Source organism: Solanum tuberosum, unplaced genomic scaffold (assembly GCF_000226075.1).
Source record: "Solanum tuberosum cultivar DM 1-3 516 R44 unplaced genomic scaffold, SolTub_3.0 scf00313, whole genome shotgun sequence".
Taxonomy (NCBI): Eukaryota; Viridiplantae; Streptophyta; class Magnoliopsida; order Solanales; family Solanaceae; genus Solanum; species Solanum tuberosum.
In genome coordinates, this window is record NW_006239248.1 from 78,694 (window position 1) to 104,846 (window position 26,153).

The 26,153-nt window shown below is 31.6% G+C and overlaps 4 protein-coding genes across 4 annotated transcripts; 2 read left to right on the forward strand and 2 right to left on the reverse strand.

Moving 5' to 3' along the window:
* Positions 1–571: 571 nt before the first annotated feature.
* On the forward strand, positions 572–2,082 carry LOC107063254 (uncharacterized). Its single transcript, XM_015314889.1, has 2 exons — positions 572–849; positions 1,554–2,082. The coding sequence occupies exons 1-2, from the start codon at positions 601–603 to the stop codon at positions 1,905–1,907; spliced, it is 603 nt and encodes a 200-aa protein (XP_015170375.1). The 5' UTR covers positions 572–600; the 3' UTR covers positions 1,908–2,082.
* Positions 2,083–9,396: 7,314 nt separating this feature from the next.
* Positions 9,397–12,202, reverse strand: LOC102596051 (G-type lectin S-receptor-like serine/threonine-protein kinase At2g19130). The gene has a single exon (XM_006360465.2). The coding sequence runs from the start codon at positions 12,059–12,061 to the stop codon at positions 9,599–9,601; it is 2,463 nt and encodes an 820-aa protein (XP_006360527.1). The 5' UTR covers positions 12,062–12,202; the 3' UTR covers positions 9,397–9,598.
* Positions 12,203–15,240: 3,038 nt separating this feature from the next.
* LOC102596374 (5' exonuclease Apollo) lies at positions 15,241–19,465 on the reverse strand. The gene is made up of 4 exons (XM_006360466.2): positions 18,958–19,465; positions 18,096–18,304; positions 17,488–17,595; positions 15,241–17,069 (listed from the first exon to the last, which is right to left on the reverse strand). Exons 1-4 carry the CDS (start codon positions 19,247–19,249, stop codon positions 16,365–16,367), a joined length of 1,314 nt encoding a protein of 437 aa, XP_006360528.1. The 5' UTR covers positions 19,250–19,465; the 3' UTR covers positions 15,241–16,364.
* Positions 19,466–25,044: 5,579 nt separating this feature from the next.
* LOC102596704 (universal stress protein A-like protein) lies at positions 25,045–25,427 on the forward strand (the record flags this gene model as incomplete). Its single annotated transcript, NM_001318644.1, is given in 2 exon segments — positions 25,045–25,354; positions 25,356–25,427. Coding segments are annotated over 2 exon segments (382 nt in total), but the record flags the coding sequence as incomplete, so codon positions are not given.
* Positions 25,428–26,153: the final 726 nt, after the last annotated feature.

Sequence of the window (26,153 nt, forward strand, 5' to 3'; positions counted from 1 at the left end):
ACACTCCGTCATATTTTTAGAACATTGATGCCTCTGTCATCCAAAAACTAGAGCATATATACCCTTTATACTAACGGACATCCACGTGTCATAATCTTATCCACCGATCCGACATTTATTAAATACCGGATAGACGGATAAGATTGTGCCACATGTCCCTATTTAATTTTCCGTTAGAGTGAAGGGCATATATGCTCTAATTTTTGGACGGCAGGGACACCAATGTCCCAAAAATATAACAGAGGGTATCTGCAAACCATTTACGATAGTTTAGAGGTATATTTGTCTTTTTTTCCATTAAAAAAACACGATTAAAATCTCATTAAGATTAGGACATCTGAATCTGAAATTCACCGTATTCGCGTACACACATTGTTGGTGTTAGCAACACACATTATTAACTTAACTCCAATAATAAAGTCCGAAACTACCTAACTTGGTGACTTAAAAAAGTGTTCAAATAGTGAGCAAACAAAAGTAAGCATATTTCCCACACCTTTTCTTACTCCTTTTATGTCGCGCCCACAACCTTAAACTGCTTCTTTAAACAAACATTGAAAAAAGAAAAAAAAAAACTTCTCTGCAAAATCCTCTGTAAACATGAAGAAAAAATTCTGTCTTTGTTATTGTCCTTCTGTTGTTGAAACAGAGGATTCTACTGATCTTCTTCTTTCAACAAACAACAATAGTACTGTTTCTTCGTCTATGAAAATATTCGTAAAAGATTCAGACGAAAAAATAACGAATCCATCGTTTAATAAAAGTATCCACAAACTTCCTACCCGGAAAATCTTTTCATACAAGAATATCCCTCGACTTTGTAAAGCCATATTGTTTCAAGATCCTCTGGTTAGTATTATCTCTTTATATTTTTCGAACTTTACTGTCTCATTTTATATGAAGGTGTTACTGTTTGAAATGTCAAAGAACTTTTTTTTAATAAAACTTTTCTTTAATTTTTATTTTATTTTATTTTGGTTTTGTTGGGATGTAGTAATTTTCTTGTAGTTTTTCAAAATCAGAGTTGATTTTTGAGGTAACCGCTCAACTTATAGTGTTATTATTTTGAAAAATTACTATCTTTTGAATCGAAAAGAGATGTGATTTTCTAAGATAATAACTATTAATTGTGTGAACTTTTGAAAAATCAATCCATCGAATTTATGTATTTTGACCCTTGTACTCTGAATCTTTTGGATAAATTGGGAGTTGGGACACAGACGGAGTATAGAATACTCATAATTTATAGTACTTGTTAATTCCTAATAGATTTTGGTCCATTAACACTATATTAAAAATAATCTTTAACGAGAAATAATTAACGGCAATAGTAATATATATTTTTAGTGATACTTAGCATTTTTTACAAATGTTCCTATAGTAATGTTTGTTGGTAAAAAATTTAACACTCTTACTATTGTGTATGTTTATTGTAAGATCATTTCAATTTTCAAGTCTTGAATATAATATTTTGAAAAGCCCACAATTCTTCACTCCCTTGTTATACTTTCTGATTTATGACAAAAAAATTTTTGGCTATTTTTGATGTACAGAGAAATATTCAGCAACTTGAGATTGAATTGAAAAGTAAAGTGAATTGGAATAAAGATGAAAAGTGCTTCAAGAAATTGGAAAATCATGAATCAAGAAAACCAGAAATGGAAGTTGAAGAAGTTAATAAAATCTCACAAGAAAAAGACAGTTCAGTTTCACATGAATCTCAAAAGTTGTCATCATCAAATTGGACAACATCATCATGTGACAAGAAGAAAAAGGACTATTGTTCCTTCTTGTACTTAATTGTCATTGCTCTATTCATGACAATTTTTCTAGGTAAATCTTGGGCCATAGTGTTAACACTATCATGGCTCTACTCTATCCCTTATTATCAGACTCGACAACAATAACATATTCAGTGAAATTTTATAAAGTGGGGTCTGGAGCCTTGTTATCGGAGTTGATTAATCGAAAGTGAGAAATTTCAATTGTTGACATGAAAAAGGAAGTTAAGTTTTTGACTTGAACAATACTTAAAGACTTGTAGCTTTTGTGATTCTTTTGGAATGGTATATCACTTTAGTACGTGCAATAAATTATTGTAGAAGCGATTAATTTAATTTAATTGGTGTACTACATACAAGTACATTAATTATGTAGATTGTAGAGAGAAAAAATTGCTCACACTCGTTATTTTACACCAAATTATATTAAGGATCCATTTGGATAGATTTGAAATAAGGTTAACTTAAAATTGATATTTAGTTTGAATATGCATTTTGAATTTTTTAAATTATAGTATATATTTTCCTTATAAAAATAAGTTATCTTATTTGTCGATAGATACTGCAAAAGACAACTCACGTGTTTTATTTTTTTCAGTTGTAATGCCAAATTAAAAAAAAAAATCATAAAATTAGGACAAGAGAGTACGGAACTATGAGGATAATTTAAAACTTGATTCTTTATGTTATGAATATGCCAACATTTAGCTATTCGAGTATTTTGTCCATCTTGATTTCACCCATCTCAATATTTTATTACTTGATGAAATTTGTTTTATTGATTAGGAATTACTATTCAAATAATTTTTCGTCCGTATAGATTGGAACAAATTTAAATTTATAGATCTGGCAAATTCTTGAAATTTATGTTATAACACATACTCTTTTCGTTCATTTATGAGTTAGGTAACATATATTCTGTCAACTATGGTCTTTGCACACTTTCCAAGAAACTATAAAGAGGAGGGTAATTTTACTATATCACCTTTTGAATATAATAAATATAATGTCTTGAAAAATATAATAGGAAAATAACTATAATTAATGACAAGGGTAAATTAGGAACTAAGTGTAAAATTATCCATTGATTTCAGAAGTTGACAAGTATTGTTAGACATCCCAAAATAATATAGTGGACAACTATTGTTGGACGGAGCGAAGGGAGTACGTGTAGGGTTTTGCCTTAATTTTCTTAGCTTATTTGAAGTTTATTATTTATCCTTAAAGAAAAGTCAAAGTATTATCATAAATGCTTAAACTTTTTCTGAAAGGAAAATATATTTTTCTTCCATATTTGGTTTATTCTTTCCTTAGAGGAAAAGTTTGGAGATCTATAAATTGTTCATATTCTCATAGCATAACACAATAGTATCCACAAAGTAATCGTTTAGATACTTTTGTTTATGGGTATATTTTCTCTCTATAATTTTAATTTTTTTTTATTAGTTTTTAATATGTAGGCCAATTGACCAAATTCCATATAATAATATTTTTATATTTAGTATAAATTTTTTGTCATCTGATTTATCAATCATATGATATGCAATTATAAGCTTTCGCATGACGTCCTAATCACTTTCGAACCCAACAGTACGTACTTTTTTTGTTCATTTTTGCTTATTCATAATAAACTTTACACACATGCACATCTTAAAGAATAATAAATGAATTACATATTCATATTAATTAGTGTATATAATCTTTAATGGACCTGAGAAATGACTTGGAATGAATAGTTAATATTAAGAACAAAACCGGAAGGAAAAATAATTAGATACCACCAACTTTGACATGATGGGAATTTGGACTAATTAACAACAATTACTCATATGAACGTCAATTGCCTTTTTGATGAAAGGCAATGCTTAGGTTAAGTAATTAAAAGAATTACTAATATTTACGATTAATACTATAAGTACAAATCCAAAAATAGAGGTGCTACAGCCTATTTCTTTATAACAATAAAAGATGATAAAATCATTATTAAATGAATCCAAACTTCTTTTCATTCTTTTTCCAATTGGCAAGATTTCTTTATATTGCTATTTTGTTTAAAATCTTTTCAATTTTAGGTAAATAATACTTGTGGCCTGTGGGTACTCCTTCCTATGTTATGTCTAACTTATTTGTTGCCATTTGTTAGGACACGAAATATAAGAACTATTTCAATTACGTCATATATCTAATAAAAATTAAAATGATCACATTTTTAAAAAAGTGTATTAAAGATTAAAATAGTAATCATATATGTTTGAAGACTATCACTACGACAAAAACATTTTTTAACGACAATAAATATGCATATTAATAAATTAAATATTTTTGATGTAGTGCATTTTGATCATTGGATCTAGTAAACTAAATACTTTCTTGAATTCCAAAGATTTTTGGGAGAGGCCGCCCTAAAGCCTAAGCCAGCCAAATTGCCACATGACAAACAAAAAATATTTCTTGTTTTCAACTACTACTGCCCCCTAACTTTATAATATAAATTGAGTCTCTTCATTTTATTTTAAAATTGAGAAACAAATAAATGAAGAACAAATTTTTCCTCTGTTTTAAGCCCATTGATGTGCATCACAAACAAGAGCCAACTGTAAGTCCCTTTCTTTTAACCATATATCATACAAAATTTTTAGTTAAAACAGTAAAATTTTCGGCTAATCTTATTAAAAAAAGATAAACGACATATTATCAAAAAAAATTTTTTAGCTAAATTCAGAATTTAAATTTTATGCGTTCGATGACCTTTGCATAATTTTGCAGTTGATCAAAACAAAAAGTAAGAGGAGGAACAAAAAAGACAAGTTATTAAGGAAAGCAAGCTATGAATTTTCTTATTCAACTTCATCATCTTGTTGTTCTATAGAAGATGAGTTATCAAGATCAAACTCATATGATCATAAAAAAGATGCTAAATATATTTCAGCAGAATGTGACAAAGTCATGGATTTTTCATTTTGTTGTGTATGTTTGGTTATTTTTATTTTATTTGTGCTTATATATATTGGTAAGGTCTATGCAATTATTGTAACATCTTTAGGGGTTTTGATTTTCACCTTAGTTGGAAAATCCTATGTAGTTGCCCCAACTGAAATATGAAAAAACAGACTTCTATTTACTATGGTAAATTACTCTCTCTCCTTTCGATTTTGTTTGTCCAGTATTTTAAAAATAGATTCTCATTTTTAATTGTCATTTTTAACATATTACAAAAAAAAAAAAAAAAATTCATTTTGTACCCTTAGTATTAATTACTTATTTTTCAAATTATTTTTCAACACTTAATATTATTAAACAACAATTAATAAGAATAGTGTAATAAAATAATGTACATTACTATTTTCTTTAACGAATATGCCAAATTCAAATATAAGATGTAAAAATGAACGGAGTAACATTTAACTTCTGAGTTTTTTTTTTCTAAAAGAAAAACATAATATATTTTTCAATTTGTAGCATGAGCTTCTTCTAGCTTGTGTTTTTGGTAAAGATTAGTGACGTGGCTTGTTTAACTACATACTATATAGATTTTTTATTTTCTAAAATCGACTAGCTGAATCATTAATAAAGAATGATATGAATGTGCACTTTGATAATTATGATATGATAATAACATAAATGTGTCCAATATTAACGGATAGTATAAGTTAATCATTTTTAAAAGTTCAATAGCATATTTGTATTATTTATTATTTTCGGAAAAAACTTATCCGCATCAGATGTGTACATTAAATTAATGCAATTTTCATTATTACGTAATTTAATGAAGTAAAACACATGTTAATTAATTAAAATTAAATAAAATGAACTGTAAATTTAAACACATGACGTGCATGTATTGAATTGGTGTAAACATCCAATACGGGTAAGTTTTACCCATTATTTTGCATAAAAGCAAAAAAGTTGAGCTTATCATAATTCATAAAAAATGAAGGGAGGAGCATATAAAATAGTTAATTGCCTCGTGAAACAATTGATTGTCATTATCCCTTCAATTTTTTTATTTTTATTTTTGGAGTTGGATGGAAATAATTAAATGCACTCATCCTTTTCATGATCTAACTTTGTGCCACGAGCATCACTCAAGGTATCCAAACTTTCCTCCATGGAATATTTATTAAAAAAAAAATGTATCAAACTTTGCTTAATACTGAAGTTTACGTTTTATAAAGAAAAAAAAAGTATAGGATGAGATTTCACTTAGTTTCTTTCACCTTTAATTTATTTTATCGCCAACTATCGTTTTTGTTGCCTTTTTGTAAAATCAAATCATTAAAGGGATATCTAATACATATTGACATACCCTATAAAAAAATAGATACTTTTTCATCATAATTAATAAAAACTGTGTTATAAATATAATTGTTTAATCAAATCAATTTATTAAGAAAACACAATGAGATATAAATTTCATTGAAATACTGAAAGACTTCTTAATTTTTCATGTAAAAATATAATTATTTTTTTGTTTTATTGATTCAATCAACATATCAATGAAAATAACCATCGGACATTTTTCAGCGAAAATTTTTAATAAAAGTAATGTTTCTTTTAGTATAATGTATATGAATAAAACATAATTTCAATTTGAGGGAGAGAAAAATGGTGTGGAGATCAGAGGGGTGCTTCTGCTTTTGCTATAAAAGTTTTAGTAGCAAAAGCGTGCTAAGGTCCTTTACAATATCTTAGTTTTCAACAAAGATTTAACTCCCACTTGAGTGTTTAGTTGATTGCTATAAAGTGTTTTTTTTTTGTTGTGTTATATTATATTTTATCTACAATTATATAAATATATAGATTCTGGTGTTGCTTAAACCTAACTTCATTCATATGTAAATATAATATAATACACATACATAAAAAAAAATGATTTTTAAAAATAATTAATTAAGAATAATAATTTAATTATCGCTAAATATGTATTTTCAGCAACAATTAACACTTTTTATAAATATCTCTAAAGCCTATAACCAGCATTGAATCTAATAAAAAATAAATTCTTTTGTTAATATGTGTATATATTACTGCTAAAAGCTATTTTCTTCCGTCATATTTTTCTTTCTACTTTATCGGAAGAATATCCTCTCCTCTTTTGGTACCGTCTTAGATTAGATGCTTGCGAAGAAAGAGGAAAAATAAACTTTGATCACACAATGACACGCATATAGTAGGAAAATTTTATAACCAAAAATGTAATAATTAAATATTAATAAAGTGGGTTGAGAAGCATATACATGATATATAGCCCCTTAACTAGTTGTCTAATTAAAAGTATAATGATTAAATATTAATAAAGTGGATTGAGAAGCATATACATGATAATGATATAAAGCCCCTTAACTAGTTGTCAAGTATACATATATACCAAAAATATATTTTGGGCTAAACATTGATCACCATTTACGATTTGAATAAAAGAAAATGATTTAATTTTTTATGTGTAAGAACTAAAAAACTCATAATAATGATATATCTAGAGTAAAATTTGTGAGCGTAATTTTAGAAGGCAAAAGTTTAGAACGACATAAATTGTGTAGTATTTAAGTTGTAAAGTTTATATTAGAGAACTTTTGTCTTGATAAAAGTTTAGAGAAAAAGACATAATTTTGTGACTTTTGAAACAGAATTAAATCTTGTATAACTTGTGTCTTGCCAATTTAATCTTGCAAGGCATAATTTAGCAGTTGTAAGATTCTTACGGCATTATATTTTGAAACCAAACTTATTTCTCATAATGCATAAATTGTGCCTTATAAACTTTTGCCTTGCAAACTTTGATTTGTCTTCTTTGATATCAAAGATTCTTTTTACTATTTTTATTATTATTTAAAATGCTACTCTAAAAGATAAAAATCAAAGATCACCCCAAAATAGGAATATCCGTGCAAATGACTCATAAATTGAACTATAGAATATAAATTGGGCTCAAAAGTTATATATTATGAACAAGTTGGGCATCTTGTTGGAGCCTTGGAGATCTTTGACTTCGACCCAGATGGTCCATTTAGACTCAGTTTTTATTAGAAGGGCCTCTAAGTTATTATGGGTCATGAATTTGTGAAAGTATGGAAGAAAAGGGCTATCACCTAGATGTACGATGAAATTAAATATTAGAGGTGTGCATTCAATTTTTCGATTTGATTTTGTAATTTTAAATTTTTGGTTTTGAAAAGGTACAATACAATCCAAACTAGAACAAATTTGGTTTGGTTCGCTTTTACACTTTTTAATTTGATTTTTTCAATTTTGATTATTCAGTTATGTCACGTAAGATAATTAATACAAGCAAATAGTTAGATTTGAATGGAAATGAGAAAATATAATGTCAAATGTCTTAAATATATTTTTCTATTATAAGTCATAGATAAAACATTAAAAACATACTAATATTTTAAAGTTTATAAATACATGCCCTACTATAAAGATTGAGAACGATACATTTTATATCTATAAATTAATACAAAGAAGCGAGTAAGTATGAAAATGGTAAAACACTCAAACTTTAAAGTCCCTTAAATGATGACTATATGTTAAGTATATAGTGAATATAAAATATTAAATAATTCGGTTTTTGCTGTTTTTTTCTCTTTTCTAAATCTGCAAAAACCAAATTTTCAATTTTCAATTTTCAATCCGAAACTAAACCAAAAGAACCCCTCACTTCCAACTCGAAATTGTGAGTTTGACTCACACGGAGGGGTGAAAAAAACAAACAAAGAACCAAGTTCCTTAAAATATTGGTGACTATTTCTTGTTGCTAATATTGCTTCCAATAATTCTTACATGCTTCTGGTTTGACTTTTTTTTTTAGTGTCTGCTGGGGGATGTTCAACTGGAGATTCTTAGGGTTAGAAAATATTCTCTAATTTTTCATGTTTGATTTGTCAAAAAATTTGAAAAACATTTTTCTCTGACTTATCCAGGGAGGGTTTGGCTGATTACCAGCATCTTAATTTCAATCCAAACTTTCTGGTCACAATTTTTTGTGTTACAAAAAAAGACTATTCAACTAGTAATTGTAGAGCAAATGGACAAAATGACAAAGCACAAGTCTACACATTGGCATTGGTCCAAGAAAGGAACCAGAGAATATTTCAAGGAAAAGGGAGGAGCTGAAGTTCTGGTAAAAATAACAGTCCAAGTCATCCAACAAGCAAAACGAGTTCTTATTCACGGATAACTAAGCTTTGACAAGGGAGAGGGGGGCCCTTCTCATATCCGCCCTTACAGGAGCCTAAAGGAGAAAAGTATTTGCCCAATAGGAGAAGACTGCAGTTAAAGGATGTCCGTCTATAGATGGCTAGCTTGTAGATGCAAATATTGGACCTAGGTTTGTAGATGGATCTAGTCTTGTCGAATAGGTCCGATTTCAAGGTTCAAACACAAAAGCCCACTAGCCATACTGAACTGGTTAGTGATGGAAGCAATTCCTACGAACTGAATTCAAAATTGTTCATGGTAGAGGCAATTGTATCACAAATTTAGCTGGGGATTCAGAAAGATGAACTATTATCCCTAGGACACTCAAGCAAAGCCATTCCATCATTTGATTTTCCCCATTTCTTTTCTTTCTTCAAAAGAGGTCATACCTATACGGACATCGCAACTGTCATTTCCAATGTTAATAGTTGATATTTATTGACAATAATCACCACAAAATTACCAGAAGTATGAAATAATATAGACTTAGTGAACCCGGCAAATTCAACAGATAATGCTAGGGCTAAACATTAAATCATTTTAAAGAACTAAGCATAGATAATTCGAATTAGTTACTAATGATATACATTACAAGTAGTAGTTGAAAGTCATCTTCAAGACCTGGAATTCGTAGACTCTGTGATGCTTTTAGATTGAGATGTTGTACTTGAAGTCTTGCTCTGAGCTTGTGAACTAGTCTGGCTCGAGGATGACTCGGTGAAGAAAACGATGTGCTCCTCATTGTCTGCATAAACTTGAAGAGAGCGTGGGAGAGGAGGCAAATTCACATCCAAAACTCCTTCAAGAATCTGAACAACCTGGCCCATTGAGGGTCTTTGGAATTCATCATCTTGGATGCACCAATATGCAACTTTACATATTTTTGACACCTCCTCAGCATCAGCAGCTCTGTCCAGCCTATTGTCCAATAGGCTAAGGATATCGCCTTCATCAACTACTACACGTGCAGCCCAACTAGGAAAGAATTTCACTTTCCCATCGTGAGAGTATTCCGAGTTTCGCTTCCCTGATACAATTTCCAAAAGCATCATGCCGTAGCTATAAACATCGGCTTTGGCTGTAATGGCCACCCCTGATATCCATTCTGGTGCAAGATAACCTCTTGTTCCTCTCATAGTAGTAAGCACTCTGCTAAAATCGCGCCCAACAAGCTTTGCCAGGCCAAAATCTGCTACTTTGGGGCATAATTGTGCATCAAGAAGGATGTTTTCAGGCTTTATGTCACAATGTATGATGCAGTCCCTGCACTTCTCATGGAGATAAGTCAAGCCTCTAGCTGTCCCTAGTGCCACCTGGTACCTCGTTTTCCAATCCATAACATCTGACTGCTTTTCGGTAAAAATATGTGAATCCAAGGATCCATTTTCCATGTAATCATAAACCAGCAGTTTCTTGTTACCTTCAGAGCAAAATCCACGAAGGCGTACAAGATTAACATGTTGGATTGTCCCGATTGTGCTGACTTCTGATCGAAATTGCTTCTCTCCCTGGCTGATGCTATCGAGCCTTTTAACAGCAATAACAGATGAATCAGATAGTTTCCCTTTGAAAACAGAACCAAAGCCTCCACCACCCAACTTCTCTGAGAAATTTTTAGTCGCATGTTGCAAGTCTTTGTAATCAAATGCAACCAATGAACCCTCCACTATTTTCCCACTTCCAATATGCCTACGCCTTCTCCGGAATACAACAAAAAGAATGCCCAGAAGGATCAGTACGGCAGCAGCAGACCCCACAGAAACACCAATTGGAATTCCCTTTTTACTCTTTGATTTTGGGATGTCAGATGCAGCTACCCTGACATAGATCAACTCACCCCTGCCATCATTTTGTGGGAGTTGCTGCATATTCAAGAGTTCACCATTCCAAATTGAGCATGAACTTTCATAAGTATAAGCAGTGCAAGTGCAATTATTCAAACAGGTAGATCTGCATTCTTCAGCACTTCCAGCAGAAATATTTTGAGCATTTTCAGGTACTTTCATCTGGGGATGCATCCAAAAGTCATCTTTCTCCCCCTTACCATTGCCACATTGCGACTTCGTTTGCCTCTCACATCCTCCAGAAAAATCATTTTGATTCCAATCAGTCTCTGAACTATGCTTGAAACCATCCAAACAATTACAGAAGGGATTGGTTTCCTGACAGGTAGCAAATGGCCCGCAAAATGCATAAACTTCACATTGTTGTCTTGGCTGAGACCAGAACAGATTCCACTGATTCGAAGTATTCAACCATGTGAGTTGCTTAATCTGTCCAGAGCCATCCATAATGAATCTTGATATGATAGAATCATCATAAAGGGAATATGTAAAATAGCTTTCATTCTGATTGTCCTCATAGCTAAAATTGTAAATATAGTTAGTCCTCATCTCAGGCACATCTCTGAAAATTCGATTATTCCATGGTCCAGTATTCCAATATTGCTCACTTCTATTGAACCTTATAATATACTGCTTCTCATTTGGGTCGAGTTCAAGTGAATACAGCCCAGGTGTAGGATCGTCTGCACTCTTCCATGAAGTAAGAAGTTGCTTTGTTCTGGTGGCTTTGTTGTAAGAAAGTTTAGAACCAGGCAACCAAGTATTGGTGGGGTTATTAAAACTTTGCCAAAGTGGTGGTGTTGAATTAGACCCATCTGTCAAGATCAAATTACCATCATCTCGGAGGACTGCTACAACAGAACTCGAGTTGCTGGAACTGATATTTGTGGACCAAATTGGAGTTTGAGATTCATCCACCAGTACTAAATTACCATCTAAGATCTTTAACTCTGCAGTGCTCTTATCAAGAACTGGTTTTTCCCTGTTTGCAACCCAAACAGCAGTTTGTTCAACCACTTTATCGTACCACATGCCTATGTAGTAGTTGGAAGAATTACCTGGTTGGAAGAAACCAAGTTTAAATTTTCCACCTGAAGAGATAATTGTTTGGTCTCCAGAAAGGGATTGATTTGCAGAAATGGTGTCAGCAGCTTCAATGGAGAGATGGGTTTTGAGAGAGAAGCATAGGTACATCAAAGAAAAGAGGAGAAAATAATTGTTTTTGATCTCCATAGCTGCTCAGAGATTGTTCAGAGGACAGAGAGATTTATATCACTTTTTGGGAGAAGCCATTCATGGGATTATCTTGAAGAATGGGTCAGTTTGAAAATGGACAAATAAACTTTCATATGACTGCTGGTGTCAAGTCAACAAGACAATCTTAAATTGACTTTTTCACCCTTAATCCCTCTGTCCAAAATACAAAATTATTAAATAAAGAAGTGATTAGAGAAACAATAATTGAATTAAAAAATAGAAAACAGTTGTTTTAAACAAGAACATGGACTTACTTTTTGATCAATAAATGAGGAAAATGAACTTTCAACTAGCAATAGTACCATGGTTACATAAAGACTCTAAACAAATTTTCATTGTTATATTGTTCAATATTCAAAACTGACCAGATTTACGTTGTCAAATTCCAATAAGTTATTAATGGATCAAAATATTTGGTCAAGCTGTTCATATCTTCTATGTGGGAACAGTAGATGAGCGAGAATTCTTGGTGCATCATAATTTGGTAGGCATAAGTTCGACTGCGAGGGGTAGAAGTTAAAAATAAATTCATTTGAAGAGTAAACTATCTGATTAAATTTCATAATTTACCAAACATATAGTCTATACCAGACATGAAATATTCTGTTGTCGATGGTGACGAATTGATAGCATTATAGACAAATATTTAAATTTGTCACACATCATAAAACTTCATTTATGACATAGCTGAACAGAACAAATATTTCATATAGAGAATGGGTCAACCATTAAAATATGAATATGTTATTGATGCACAATAGCATGAGGTATAACAGTTTTTTCAACCATCAGCAAGTCCTTGAATTTCATTCCAGAACAAATATATTTTCTTTGGTTTTTAGTTTGAATTCTGAACCATGAATAATCCAGGGGCATGATAGTAATTCTATGAGCTAATGGAAAACACAGCTGGAAGAGAGTTCCCCAACTTGCTATACACGAGGAAGAAAAGTCAAGGCTAAAGATTTTTCACTCACCCATTGTAGCACCTAATATATCAATGGAGATTATTAAAAGTAGCAAATGACAGTCACCTAGGATGTGTTTGTAGAATATTTTCATATTTGGTTAGCTTAATGTTTTGAAAAATATTTCCTAAAAAGTAACTTTTAAAAAAAGGAAAAATATGAAAAATGTGACTTTCAATATTAGGAAGAATAAATTTCATAAATAGCATTCCAAAATACCAAAAAGTGAGACCTAATGGTCAATCAAGAGGGTTGACATAAGATTATTAAGTGATTTCTTCTCATCTATTTGAATCTTGGTAGATAGAATTACCTTATATCTATAACATTTCAAGTTTATTGTCTTCTCCCCACCCGTCCAATGTCCCCGACCCCTTGACCAACTTATCCCCACCGCCCTTGAACCCTAACTCCCTGTCTCATCCACTCCTATAATCTTTTGCTAGATTACATATTTATTTATCAAATACTAAAAAATAAGTAAAAGAAACACACATGTTTTTTGGAGAAAACATTACCAAACACACCCCTAGTTTAGCTAAATCCGATAATTCCATTAGCATTAATCATGATTTGATAAGTCATTATCAAATTGAATAAGTCTCAGCTACCCACATTAACTCTTAGTGGGGAAAAATAAATGCTTAGCCAACCGCCACTAAAGTGGATCCAGATGTCCAGTAGGTTTCTCTTACCAAATATACACCAATCTTTTTCTTCTAAGATAACGAGCAATAAATCGAATACTTAATATATATAGACATGATTGATTTATATTAATAATAATAAATTGTGCAAGAAAGCTACTGATTGGCAATACTACTACAATTCATTGGCCAACCATTCACGTCCTTTTTCACATTTCGTGTGAATTGGGCGCAGATAGAAGTGGACTAATAGGAAATACTCTATATATTTTATCAACCCTTCGTTTAGATTCAACCATTTAGGTGAGAATCATTTTACCATTTACTTTTGATGACTTTGTACATAGAATAACTATAGCAAACTTAAAAAGTACTCCATTTGATTAAAAATAAGTATCATCTTAAAAATTCAAGACAAAAAATTGTGTATGTTTTTTCAACTATACTCTTACTCTCCATCTTTTTAATAGTGTTTAATTCTCAAGAAACATTTAGTAAATAAGGATAGTTTATTAAACTATACATTGTATTTACTGATTTCCTAAGATGAACGAAAGGAGTACATAATTTCAATTTTCCCCACACAGTCCTAAAATATATATTTTTCAGATGAAAGATGGTCAACTTGATCACCCTTCCATCTATGTAGCTATACCACTGCAGCAAGTCCCCAAAGAAGTTGTGGAGTACTATTTGATAGGTTTATATTTATTCTGCACTTACTAATTGATCAAGTAATCTACAATTTGTGTTCCATAGGAAATAAGGTAGCACAGAAATGTGCAAATGGATCAGATGGTATTTTAAGTAAGATTTATAAACTTATCATTTTAATCTTAAAACTAATGAAGCGATTTCCTACAAGGAACAGCTGTTTAAGAGAGATAATAAGGTTAAAGCTAGGATGCTAATCCACTTATGGGGTTTCGGGAGGGTGGTGCGTACAGAGTCCAATCCCTACCTTGTGAAGGTAGAAATATATTTCCGATAAACCCTTGGACTCAAAAAAGAAATTCAGCAACAAATAAAATATTTTATTTAATACTGCTGAATGATAGTCTTATAAATCAGAAAGCAACAGATGTTGACTACCAGAACCTTTTTTTTCAACAACTACGCTGTAAATTCCACCCCAGTCATGTCAATTCAGTAAGGATGAAAACAAACGCACCTTTGAAGTTTGAACCTTAAAATACTCTTGATTATGAAGGACTAGAAGCCACAATCCCCCTGCATAGCATACACGTTGGAATATTATAACTTTGAATCCATCCACACGCCAAAGACTCAGTCAGACATCAAATAGCTGCATCATTTTCTTTTTCCCTTTTCTTTCTTTCTCATCCAAATTTGATATTTGCAGGTTGCAAAGTACAAAAAGAACATTTATGTGTCTAAGGCTATGTAACTTTTTTAATCATGAAGAAACATTTATCACCAACCATGTCTTAAAGTAAATTGTGCATGTTATTATATTGTCAAACAAAGTTTAGCTTACAGATAGTAAAGTACATAAAATGTATGCATCTTCCTCAGGCTAAAAAGTGTACACTTCAATCCAACTTAATTTAAGTATTTAACTCAACTAAAGAAAGAACTGCAACTGAAATCCCTTCAAACAAACGCGATTAAGTGCCTGCTAAAAAAGTTCACAAAGACAAAACAGGTACAAAATGTTCTGTTATATGAGAATTCCTATACCAGACTTTCCAGTGGAGCATCCTGTCTGGAACCATACTTGGTGACCACTGGATACACCATTAACTGGGATGATTGGCTAGCATTTCCTGGAGATTGGAACTTCACTGCAAGAGAGTCAGAAACATCCAGCATCAAACAATTCACACACACACAAAAGAAAAGAGAGAGAAAGATGCTGCTTTTTATCATCCAGCAAATATATAGAAGTTTCTCTAGCAATCTAGTTTACATATCATATATGAGACTATGGACCCATGGTGGATCGTATTGATCTCTCTAGAAAAGAGGACCATTGCCGATGTCACCAGTCAAGAACCAACGGAGCTATTTCCTCAAAAGAGAAACATCGGCAAACATTTAATCTCTTTATTCCTTCACTGCAGAAGAAGGAACTGCTGAATATATGCATAAACTATCAAAAAGAAACAGAAACTCACATTCAGGTGTGTGAATTATCTTTCAGCAATCTATCAAAAGAATTATCTGAAGAAGTAAATCACAGGATATTTGAAGTAGCAACACCTTTGGTGGATGCAAACACTCTTCCACGGAAATTCTGGACAACAATAGCATATTACGCAATCTGATCTTGTATACCAAACTAAATCGTTGTAACAAATATAACAGGTCAAAGAGTATATTTTGCTATTAGATCTTCTAAGGAGGTTGCATTTGTACAAAATGGAGTATACTTCCTGTTAGAGTGTATTAAAATATTGAGATATTCACTTGTCCACAATCCGTGAGAAAAGTTTAACAAAGTAATATGAACCATGTGGAACCAAGTAGGAAACTGAACTCTTGACCTCTTCAAATTTGATAGATGATCTCGAGACATACAAGTTAAATCTAAACTAGATTTCCTTTGCTGCTTCTACTGACAGCAAGTTCAACATCATTACACACAGGAATGACTTCAGAACCTGTGTATTTAAAAATAGCTAGGGAAGGACATCTAGTAGTTTAATCAGGATCTGTATCCACAATCTTTACTCCTTGCCTCTCTCTTCTCAACAACCTCACCCTACTAACATGAATAGCTGCTCTAGAAATTTGTCTCTTTCTCTTTTTCCTCCCTAATTGCATCGTACTGGTGCATCCAAAGGAAGACTTCATGTCAATGACTCCAACTTTTTCAGATCTTTTAATTCTGAGCCTCTGGCATAAGAGCTTTGATGCTTGTTGGATTCGACAAATGCCTCCAAAGTGGTAAAGGGGGTCAACATTACAAGCAGATGAAGATACGATGCCTTTGATATTAATTGGTTTGACAAACTCAACAAATTTTTGTAACTCGGGAAAGCATGAGTGATCAGAATATGGAACTGTATATATGTAATGATCATGTCTCCCTGAACTTAATGAACCTCCATTTGTCTTGCTTGAGGTACTAGAGGTTGTAACACCTGTGTGCCACCTGTTATGAAGGAGCAACGGAGGAGATTCCAAGGAAAGTTTTTCCATTCCTCTGAAAGCTTTTGGCGCCCAAGGGAGACCAGATGGCATGATCCCTATGGTCGGACGCATTGTATTTAGTCCCTCCAGAGTCTCAATGTTAAAACTATAACGAGGAACAGCACGAATCCTTGTCACTGAAGTTTTTGTCGTAAAGATGTCATGGAACCCAAGAAGATGCATAGTTTGTAAGCGTTCTGGCCACACCCAAATCTGCAGGACAGTTGAAGAGCAGTTGAAGCACAAATACTTGACAACGGGTCAGCAGTGTCCAAGAGCACATAAAAAAAGGAATACCATTTTTAGCTTCAAACACAAGTATACTAATAATTTTCAGAAGGAAACAATCTGAAGATTTACTTACTAGGTGTAACTTGAAATTGCAATTTTTAGAGCAAGAAGCAAATATTTAACAACAGAGAGAGAGATGATATCTACTGGTATCCTACGTTAGTATTACTACCTCCAAACAATAGAACATAGAAACTTATTGCCAGGATAACCGCATTTCTACTGACCATTTAGAAACTTGTAACTTCTGGTAAACTTTGGATCTCATATTATTGACTCACCAAAGAAATTGTAGTGTTGATTATGTTGTAAAGGTTATATCGTAAAGGTAGGAAAGTACCTTTGTTTTCAGGACACGTGATATGTACAGCAGAAGATTTTCTTTCCCTAGTGTGTCAACAGCAATGACAACATCATGATTAGGATGAGAGGATATGATGCTTAAAACCTGGAATCATTTATCAGCAATTAAGCCAATCTGTCAATATTATGTACTGTAACTTCATCAAACATGTTTCATACGGAAAAGAAGCAAAATTATTAAACAGCTTCTACAAGTTGGAACTTCACAGCTTGAGATTGAAAAGGGAACTAAAATTTATAACATGGCATAAGACACAGGATGGTTGATGATTTTTACAAAATACCATCAATAAAAGCATATGTTGCACAGTAAAATAAGTGAACTACTGGATAAATCCATAGAAAAAAGCTACACATCTAAGCAAAAAACTTTTTAAAATTGTACTGATCAGAATAATCTTTTGATGTAAGAAGATTATGCTAAAGAAAAGTTCAACAGAGCTTCAGGGATACAAGGAAATGATATTTGTAAAGAAACCATATTCATTGAAGTAAACACTCAATCAACTGGTCGCAGTACACCAACAATGTCTTTACACAAAAAAATTGCTGCCAAAAAGATAGAAATATGAAAAGAGCATTCACCTGTCTAGCAGCAACCTCACGTGAAGGAAAACAATATGTTGGGTTACAATAAGTATTATCCAAGTAAAGCATGTCGAGCTGTACATCCTTCATAGCTTTAAGCAGCATGGTCCTTCCAGTTTGTGCTCTCTCACTTGTGCTCTCCCAACGGAAATCCCCAGTATAGAGTGTGCAGCCAAATTCACCACGAAACAGATACATTACTGCTCCTGTATCAGTGCTTATACTTTAGCAGAAGAAATGGGACAACCTCTAGAAATTTAAGCATGATAACTAGTCGTTACAACTTCAAGCATGATAAGATGTAAGGTTCTGTGTTGACAGGAATGAGATTCCAAGCAGGTATAAAGGCCAAACTTCTTAAGAGCTAAACACTACAAATACCCTTTTTAAATACTACAGAGAGATGCAAAAATCATGTCACCTCTTCTTTAACTTTACAACAGCATATAAACCACCCCCAACACACAACAGCACCACCAAAACCTCTCTTTTTCCCCATAACAATAAGGAGAAAAATGAACAACAAAAGGGTTCTGAATATTAATACTCCAAGAAATATATACTCACCATTAAAAAAGGAATCACTACCACTTCATTATACCCATAGTTCCAAATGAGAATGGGTCAATTTATATAACAGTACTAAAGACTAATTGTCAGGTCAGCAAAAAGAATCGCTTTTTAGAACTAATTTTGTCAGCGAATATCTATTCAAGTGTAAATTGCAACTACCCATTAATGTTATTCCAACAGTAAACTGCAGAGATTGAATTACATGAAAACTTGCATCACATGAGAAATTAATCAAACACTTAGTGTGCAAAAACAAAACAAAATTGCGCCTATTACAGCTATATACCAGGGCAATGATGTGCATCAATAGCCATGAAAGAGACAGCAGTAGAAGAACCCGAGGAAGGAGATAGTAGAGAAACAGAGTGCCATTGACCAATTTCAACAATGTGAAGAAGAGAAAGGTCGAATCCTGGGAATTTAATCGGAAAGAGCTTAGCAGTAATGCGGGAGCAGTAAAGAGGTCCCCTCGACCATTTCGAAGTGAGTCCGCTCAAATGATCGGCATGAAGGTGAGTTAGAAAGTAGACTTGGCTTCCAGCAGTCCAACGATCCACTGATACCATTCCACTCTCCATAGATCCCTCCCTGCTTCAATGACTATCAACTATTCTGCATAACTGCGAGCTACAGGCAAAGAATTTCTCGATTCTGAGCGTGTACGCTTACGCGGGGATAATCCAGATGGGAGATTGGGGGGAATTTGAAGAGAATTTTGGTTGGCGGGGAATTTTGATTTGAAACTTCAATGGTGGCGCTCTTTTTTGTTTGCGGGGAAAATTCGGGAATGAGGATTGAGCCCAACTTTATATGAACCAAGATCTTATGTAGTGCAACGGCCCAACTAGTCAATCTTAATACTCCCCCTCCGCATTCTGTCTCACTAATTAATAATTTTAAGTGAGATATACCATTATATATGTATTTTTGCTATTAGTACATTAAAATAGGAAGAGAAGTAAGTGAAATAGGAGAGAGTCGAGTGAGATAGTATATGTATTTCAATTATATATTAATCATATTAGAAATATGTATCTAAAATATTAGATATATTTTGAAATACAGATACATAGAAAGAAAAACGAGTAAGCCAGGAAGAGAAGCGAGTGAGATTGGAGAGAGGTGAGTGAGAGAGTCAAATATATGTGAATCAACTGGAATATAATGTATCTAGAATAAACTACACTTGACTTTGATATAATGTATCCAAGATACATGTATCTAGAGTCTAGACACGACAGATACATGTATCCGAAGTCCAAATTCTGATAAAATTCATAATATTGAAAACTCGCCTGAAGGAAAGTAATTTGATCCAAAACTTATGAAATTTGTGTTATTTGCCTCAATTTATATGATGTAATTTGATTGGACCTGTAATTTTAAGAAAGAGATTCTTTAGAAAAACTTGTGGTCTAAATCATGTGGCTATAAATCTATCTTATTAGGTATAAAATTTGTATTTATTTTAAAATTAAATTATTACTAAATATATATTTTTTTAAACAAACCAAAAAAAAAAGTGTGTTAAATTGAGATAAAGAAGTAATCAAAACCTGCGAATCCCGAAATTATGGAGATATTGAAGATCATGACTTTCGGACAAAAATTGTAGTCTATTCGGGTGATACAGAAATTGTAATTCTACTAGATGTCTATATTAGTCTTATATAACCACTTAATTATACAAATATTCCTATTATAAATAGAATCAACTCTATAGTTTGAAAATAATTACATATTTAACTAATTAATAATTTTTACTAGTTTTTAAATCAAACACAACACTTCTTCAGATTTCAAATCAAATATATATTTGATACGTGTATTTTTAATACCAATGCAAATATGTAGGGAGAGATGTGAGAGAGAGAGTCAATGCATCCAAAATACAAGCAAATCACTGTTAAATAAAGTGTAATTGAAATAAATTATACTTAATTTTACCCATACATATACGAGATACATGCCAAATATTTACATTTGGTGAAGGAAGATAATTTCAAAAACTAAAATGAAGATACACAATTAAACGTTAAACTAGTAGGGTTTACATTATTTACTCTACATAACCACTTAAAGCTAGCTCATACAAAATTTATCCGAATCTCTTTTAAAAAAATTCTAATTTTACCATCGCGGTGGATGGTCCCACCCTCAATCTAGTCTCTCAACCTCGTAAATATGCAGGTCGCTCATGTCCATTTCATGTTAGGAGACAAGAATTGGAAAGAGTGGATAAATCTCACAATGTAAAGTCCTTTTCTAGTACTCTTACTTCAGCTAAAGCTAACAAGTGTGTGTTCATATATATTTTGCATCATATAATATTCCAAAAATTACACATTACGTCCAAAGATATTCTCAAAAATATTGACTTTCACAACTAAATTTTAAAACTTTGCTTTTAGTATACTGTAGTAAAAATGTTATTCGTACCAAAAGAAAATATCTAATTTGAGTTAAATGCATAATAATTTTAGCGTCGAGAATATCAAAAGCTCTTCATTATTTTGTCCTTCATATATTGTTAAAAATTGACACTGATTTATTGTGTTTTCTTCCAGACATGTTTAATCGTATATTAATTGATTTTCAATAACTATTTATGATCTTCGATAATAGATTTAAGCGGATGATGTTGTATTCCCTCTTCATTGATAATCTTGACAATCATTAAGCAATATGTTTCCACTTCTATTGCGTCATAATATATTTGGTTTTGTGACATTTAATTACTTTTTGCTTGATGATCAATACTTCTAAATTAAGGTTTGAAACATACTTCATCTTACATATATATTACAACAATCACTTTTAAATGATCATCCCTAAAGATTAATTTAAAAAACCAATATTTTCAAATCGCATTGTTACTATCAATGTTTAATTTTATCTCTTGGGGGGAGACCAAGTAATTAATTAGATAAATTTGATTAGAAAATATTTCAACAATTTCTCAAAATTGTATGACTCATGATATTACATCAAATAGTAACACAAAATAGGACAAATAAATAATAAATCACCGCAACTTCAATCTTGAATATTGATTCATTGTTCACCTTATGTTTAAATGACGATGAGGATCGATCAGTAGCTCAAGATATCAATTGTTACCTGTTTTTTAACTAGTAGATCGTCGAAGATCATAGTATGAATATCTTTTAAATATATTGAAGGAAAGAGAAGAAGAAATGAAAAGGCCGATTATAAGATAAAAGAATACTCCCTCAATTTCATATTAATTGAATTGTTGAGACATTTTTCATTTTTAATTAACTTAATTGTTCAATTTTCAAGTCTACTTTTAAAATGTTTTTCCAATTTTACCCTTCATTAGTTAGTATTGGAATTAGTTACTCTATTAATTAATGTTTAGTTATTTTAATCATAATTTTGATAATAATTAATAAGGATAAAAATAGAAAGTTAAGCCTAATTTATATCTTAATCTTCTTTTCTTAAAGGTGTGAAACACCTCAACAATTTAATTAATATGAAATGGAGAGAGTACCATCTTTGTCAATAAAAATGAAAGTTTTGATAATCAATTATTAAATTGATAGGTCAGAAACAAAATTCTTAATGAGTATTAATAGTTCGAAAGTGAATGGACACGTGGACGATCTAAATTGGAGCCCTAAGATTATACGTCTTTGCCGCTACGTTACTGGCATTTATTATTGGAAAAAAAAACGTTATATATGATGAAAAAAATATCAATTTTTTTTCTTAATTGTGCATGCAAAAACACGAGCTTTTCGCAAAAATGTTTTTGTATGGTCACTTATAAATTTAATTAAAAGAAAATGTTTTTTTAGATTATTTACGTATAGATATTTCATACAAATAAATTTTTTAAAACATATAAAACTAAAATATATTTATTTCTTTTAAGTTTGTTTATTAAAGAAAATGACATATATAAATTTCTTACTTTCCTTTTTTTAATATATAATTTTACGCTTATAAAGATACTTCCTCCATTTATGTTTATTTATTCACAGTAGACTCGATTTATTCTTTAAGAATTGATGAATTAAATGACACTTTTATTGTATTACTCTTAATTATTATTTTCTCAATTCAATAATAGTTGTTCACTATACTATTTTGGGATATTCAACAATGCTTGTCCACTTTATCAAAATCAATGGATAATTTTACACTTAGTTTATAATTTATCCTTATCATTAATTATATAGTCATTTATGTATTACATTTTTCAAGACATTATATTTATTATATTCAAATAGTGATAAATAGTTTTTTGTTTATAGGTTCTTAAGAAGTGTGCAAAGTAAATAATGGACATATATTGTTGGACAAAGGAAGTATAAAGGGGTGTTTGGATTGACTAAAAGTTAGTCAAACCTATTATTAAGTCAATTTTTTATTTTTGGAAGGGTTTGACAAATATAAGAAACAACTTAAAATAAGTTAGAAAGTGTTTGATAATGTCAAAAATGGCTGAAAATAAGTTTAAAACCAAAAGTAGGTCCCCCTACTTTTATTTTTTGACTTAAAAGTCATTTTAATTTGATTTTTTATTTATGACTTAAAAGCTATTCCCTTCGTCTCATTTTATATGTCACCCCTTTCTATAAATAGTTGATCCATAATACTTGTCATTTCATGAAATCAATGCATAAATTACCATATTGTTCCTTTTTACCCTTGTGAGTTATTAGCCTTGAAAATATACATTTGACCAACTTAGAAAAACTAAGTAAATGATCCATGTTCATTGGTTAAATTAATTAATCAAAATAAATTAATTCATATTCATTGATTGAAAAACTTGAGTTACCAAAAAAAAATTAAATAAGGATAGAAGGGTAAAGTTACATTATTTCTTAATGCAAGTGCAAAGTAAAAATGTGACATATAAAATGTGACGGAGGAAGTACTTTTTAAGTCAATCCAAATGGACTCTAAGTCATCTAAATATTAAGAACAAAATTAGATTATTAATTAAGTACTAATTAATAATAAGAATAAATTAGGGTATTTATCTCTTGATTTTTCAAATTAGGCAAGTATTCTCTCTATTATTTTTATTTGTCTATTATTGACTAGACAGACTCTTAAGGAGTAACAAATAAAATTATAATTTTACTATGTCACATTTTGAATATAATAAATTCAATCCATTGAGAAATAACTATAACTATAACTAATAATAGCTAATTAGGAACTAAGTGTTATATTATCTCTTGATTTTTTAAACTGGACACTATTTTTGATATAATGGATAAATAAAAATGAAGAAGAAAGTAAGAGATATTTATTTTTAGAGTCGGTTTGAATTGACTTTTAGCTTATAAGTTAAAAGATATAAGCTAAGATTTCTAACTTATGACTTATTTTTATATAACTTTGGCTTAAAATCAAGTATATTGTGGATAAGTAAAAGTGAACAAAGAGAAGCGAAGGTTTCTTTTATATCAATAGTGTGTCGGGGAGGTTAGAGAAGATGAATTGGATCAAGAGGCGATACTTATGCCTCTTCTTTCTCGATAGAATTTCCATCATTTTCCAGTCTACGACGAAGAAAACAAAGACTAGGCACCAAACATGTTCTACCCTTGGCCGCCATCCGTCATTAATAATCTTAATTGACTTGTCAATTACTATCTTATTTATTTATTTTTATTTTCCATATGATGCCATTACCTACAGCCAAAACAACGTCATGCATGCATAATATACTTTGGTAGTTATATAAGTACATTTTAAACCAACATGAATTGTCGTACACTGGTGGGAGTGTTTCACCCTTAATCAGAGGTCTCATATTCGAGCCCTAGGTATGGAGAAAATCCTATTGGGCGCCACCCCCGAATGAGCCCTGCAGTGCGCGATTCAAATTTAGTCGGAGCTTCAATGTGGGCTCCGAACACCGAATGGAAAACCAAAAAAAAAAGTACATTTTAAAAACATGATTTTAAAAAAAAAAATCTTTTTTCCTTTATAGACTTTAACTATTGTAAACCACCTTGAGAAGAAGGTAACTTAATAGTAGTATTTTTTAATAAATAAAGTACTAAATAAATTTAAAACTCTCTTCAATTGCTGTGATAGCTTAACCAAAAAAAATCTCATCATCCTCCATGACTCAACCACCTCTAAAACTAACCAATTCCCTTCCCATTTCCCCCAATTTTTCACTCTCCGCCGCGCACCGCCGCGTCGCCATTGCCGTCGATCTCAGCGACGAGAGTGCCTTCGCCGTTAAATGGGCCATCCAAAACTACCTCCGTCCAGGAGACGCCGTCATCCTCCTCCACGTCCGACCAACTTCCGTCCTCTACGGTGCAGATTGGGGAAGCACCTCCACCTCCCCTGCTCATAAAATCGAACGAGATTATGAAATTTTCACCAACAATAAAGCGACTGAATTAGCTTTACCTTTAGTAGAAGCGAATGTTCCGTTCAAAATTCACATAGTGAAAGATCGGGATATGAAAGAAAGGCTTTGTTTGGAAGTAGAGAGGTTGAGATTGAGTGCGATGATTATGGGAAGCAGAGGATTTGGGGCTAATGATATCAGGGGAATTATTAGTAAAGGGAAACTTGGGAGTGTTAGTGATTACTGCGTGAAAAACTGTATTTGTCCTGTTGTGGTTGTTAGATACCCACAAGAAGATGAATATGGCGACGGAGCAGTGGAGAAGAAGGCGGCGGTTGAGGCTGAACTGCCACCGGTACCGGAGGAGGAGCACGAGTATCATGATGCCGATGATGAGCTAAAAGGTATCTGTTTTAATTTGTTTGACTTGATTCGGAATACAATAGTTAAACTAACTAATGTTCAACTTGAATTTGATACAATTTTTTAGTGTATTATAAATTATAATATTTAATAATACAAATTAAAACAGAGGAATTACAATTTTTATTAGAATTTACAATTATTTCTTTGTGAGTTTTATGTTATGAGGACTCGCAACAAAAAGGAAATGTTCATAGCGATAGAGGTGACTTAACTATCTAAATTCGACTTTTAAGGTTCTTAACATTAAATTCATTGTAACTTTAAAATAGGTAGGCGATGTGAAATTTGCTGCAAATAAAGTGGATTTTCACACATGAAATTTATGTACCGCATTAAAAATAAAAATACTTTCTCTGTTCCTAATTACTTGTCTATTTTTTCTTTTTTAGTTGTACTTAATTACTTGTCCATTTTGACAAATCAATAAAGGACAATTTTTTTTTACCTGTTATACTCTCAATTAATTACTTTGAAAAAGGTAGAACTTTTTGAAAAGCTTAAATACTTTATAATTAATAGGGATAAAATGATAAAATCAATATGTTAATTATTATTTTCTTAATAGGTGTGCCAATTTAAAAGTAGACAAATAATTAGGAAAAGAGAGAGTGCTAAGTTTAGATGAATCTGGCATACATATCTTATATATAGGCACATCTCTGTTTATGCTGAAAAACAGAGGTAGTATGGGCGGCAGCGGG

Coding starts and splice junctions, on each gene's coding strand:
- LOC107063254 (XM_015314889.1), top strand. CDS start 601: ATGAAGAAAAAATTCTGTCTTTGTTATTGTCCTTCTGTTGTTGAAACA. Junction 850..1,553: donor TATTGTTTCAAGATCCTCTG/GTTAGTATTATC, acceptor TTTGATGTACAG/AGAAATATTCAGCAACTTGA.
- LOC102596051 (XM_006360465.2), bottom strand. CDS start 12,061: ATGGAGATCAAAAACAATTATTTTCTCCTCTTTTCTTTGATGTACCTA.
- LOC102596374 (XM_006360466.2), bottom strand. CDS start 19,249: ATGGAGAGTGGAATGGTATCAGTGGATCGTTGGACTGCTGGAAGCCAA. Junction 18,305..18,957: donor TGATGCACATCATTGCCCTG/GTATATAGCTGT, acceptor GCACTGATACAG/GAGCAGTAATGTATCTGTTT. Junction 17,070..17,487: donor CACGTGTCCTGAAAACAAAG/GTACTTTCCTAC, acceptor ACTGTCCTGCAG/ATTTGGGTGTGGCCAGAACG.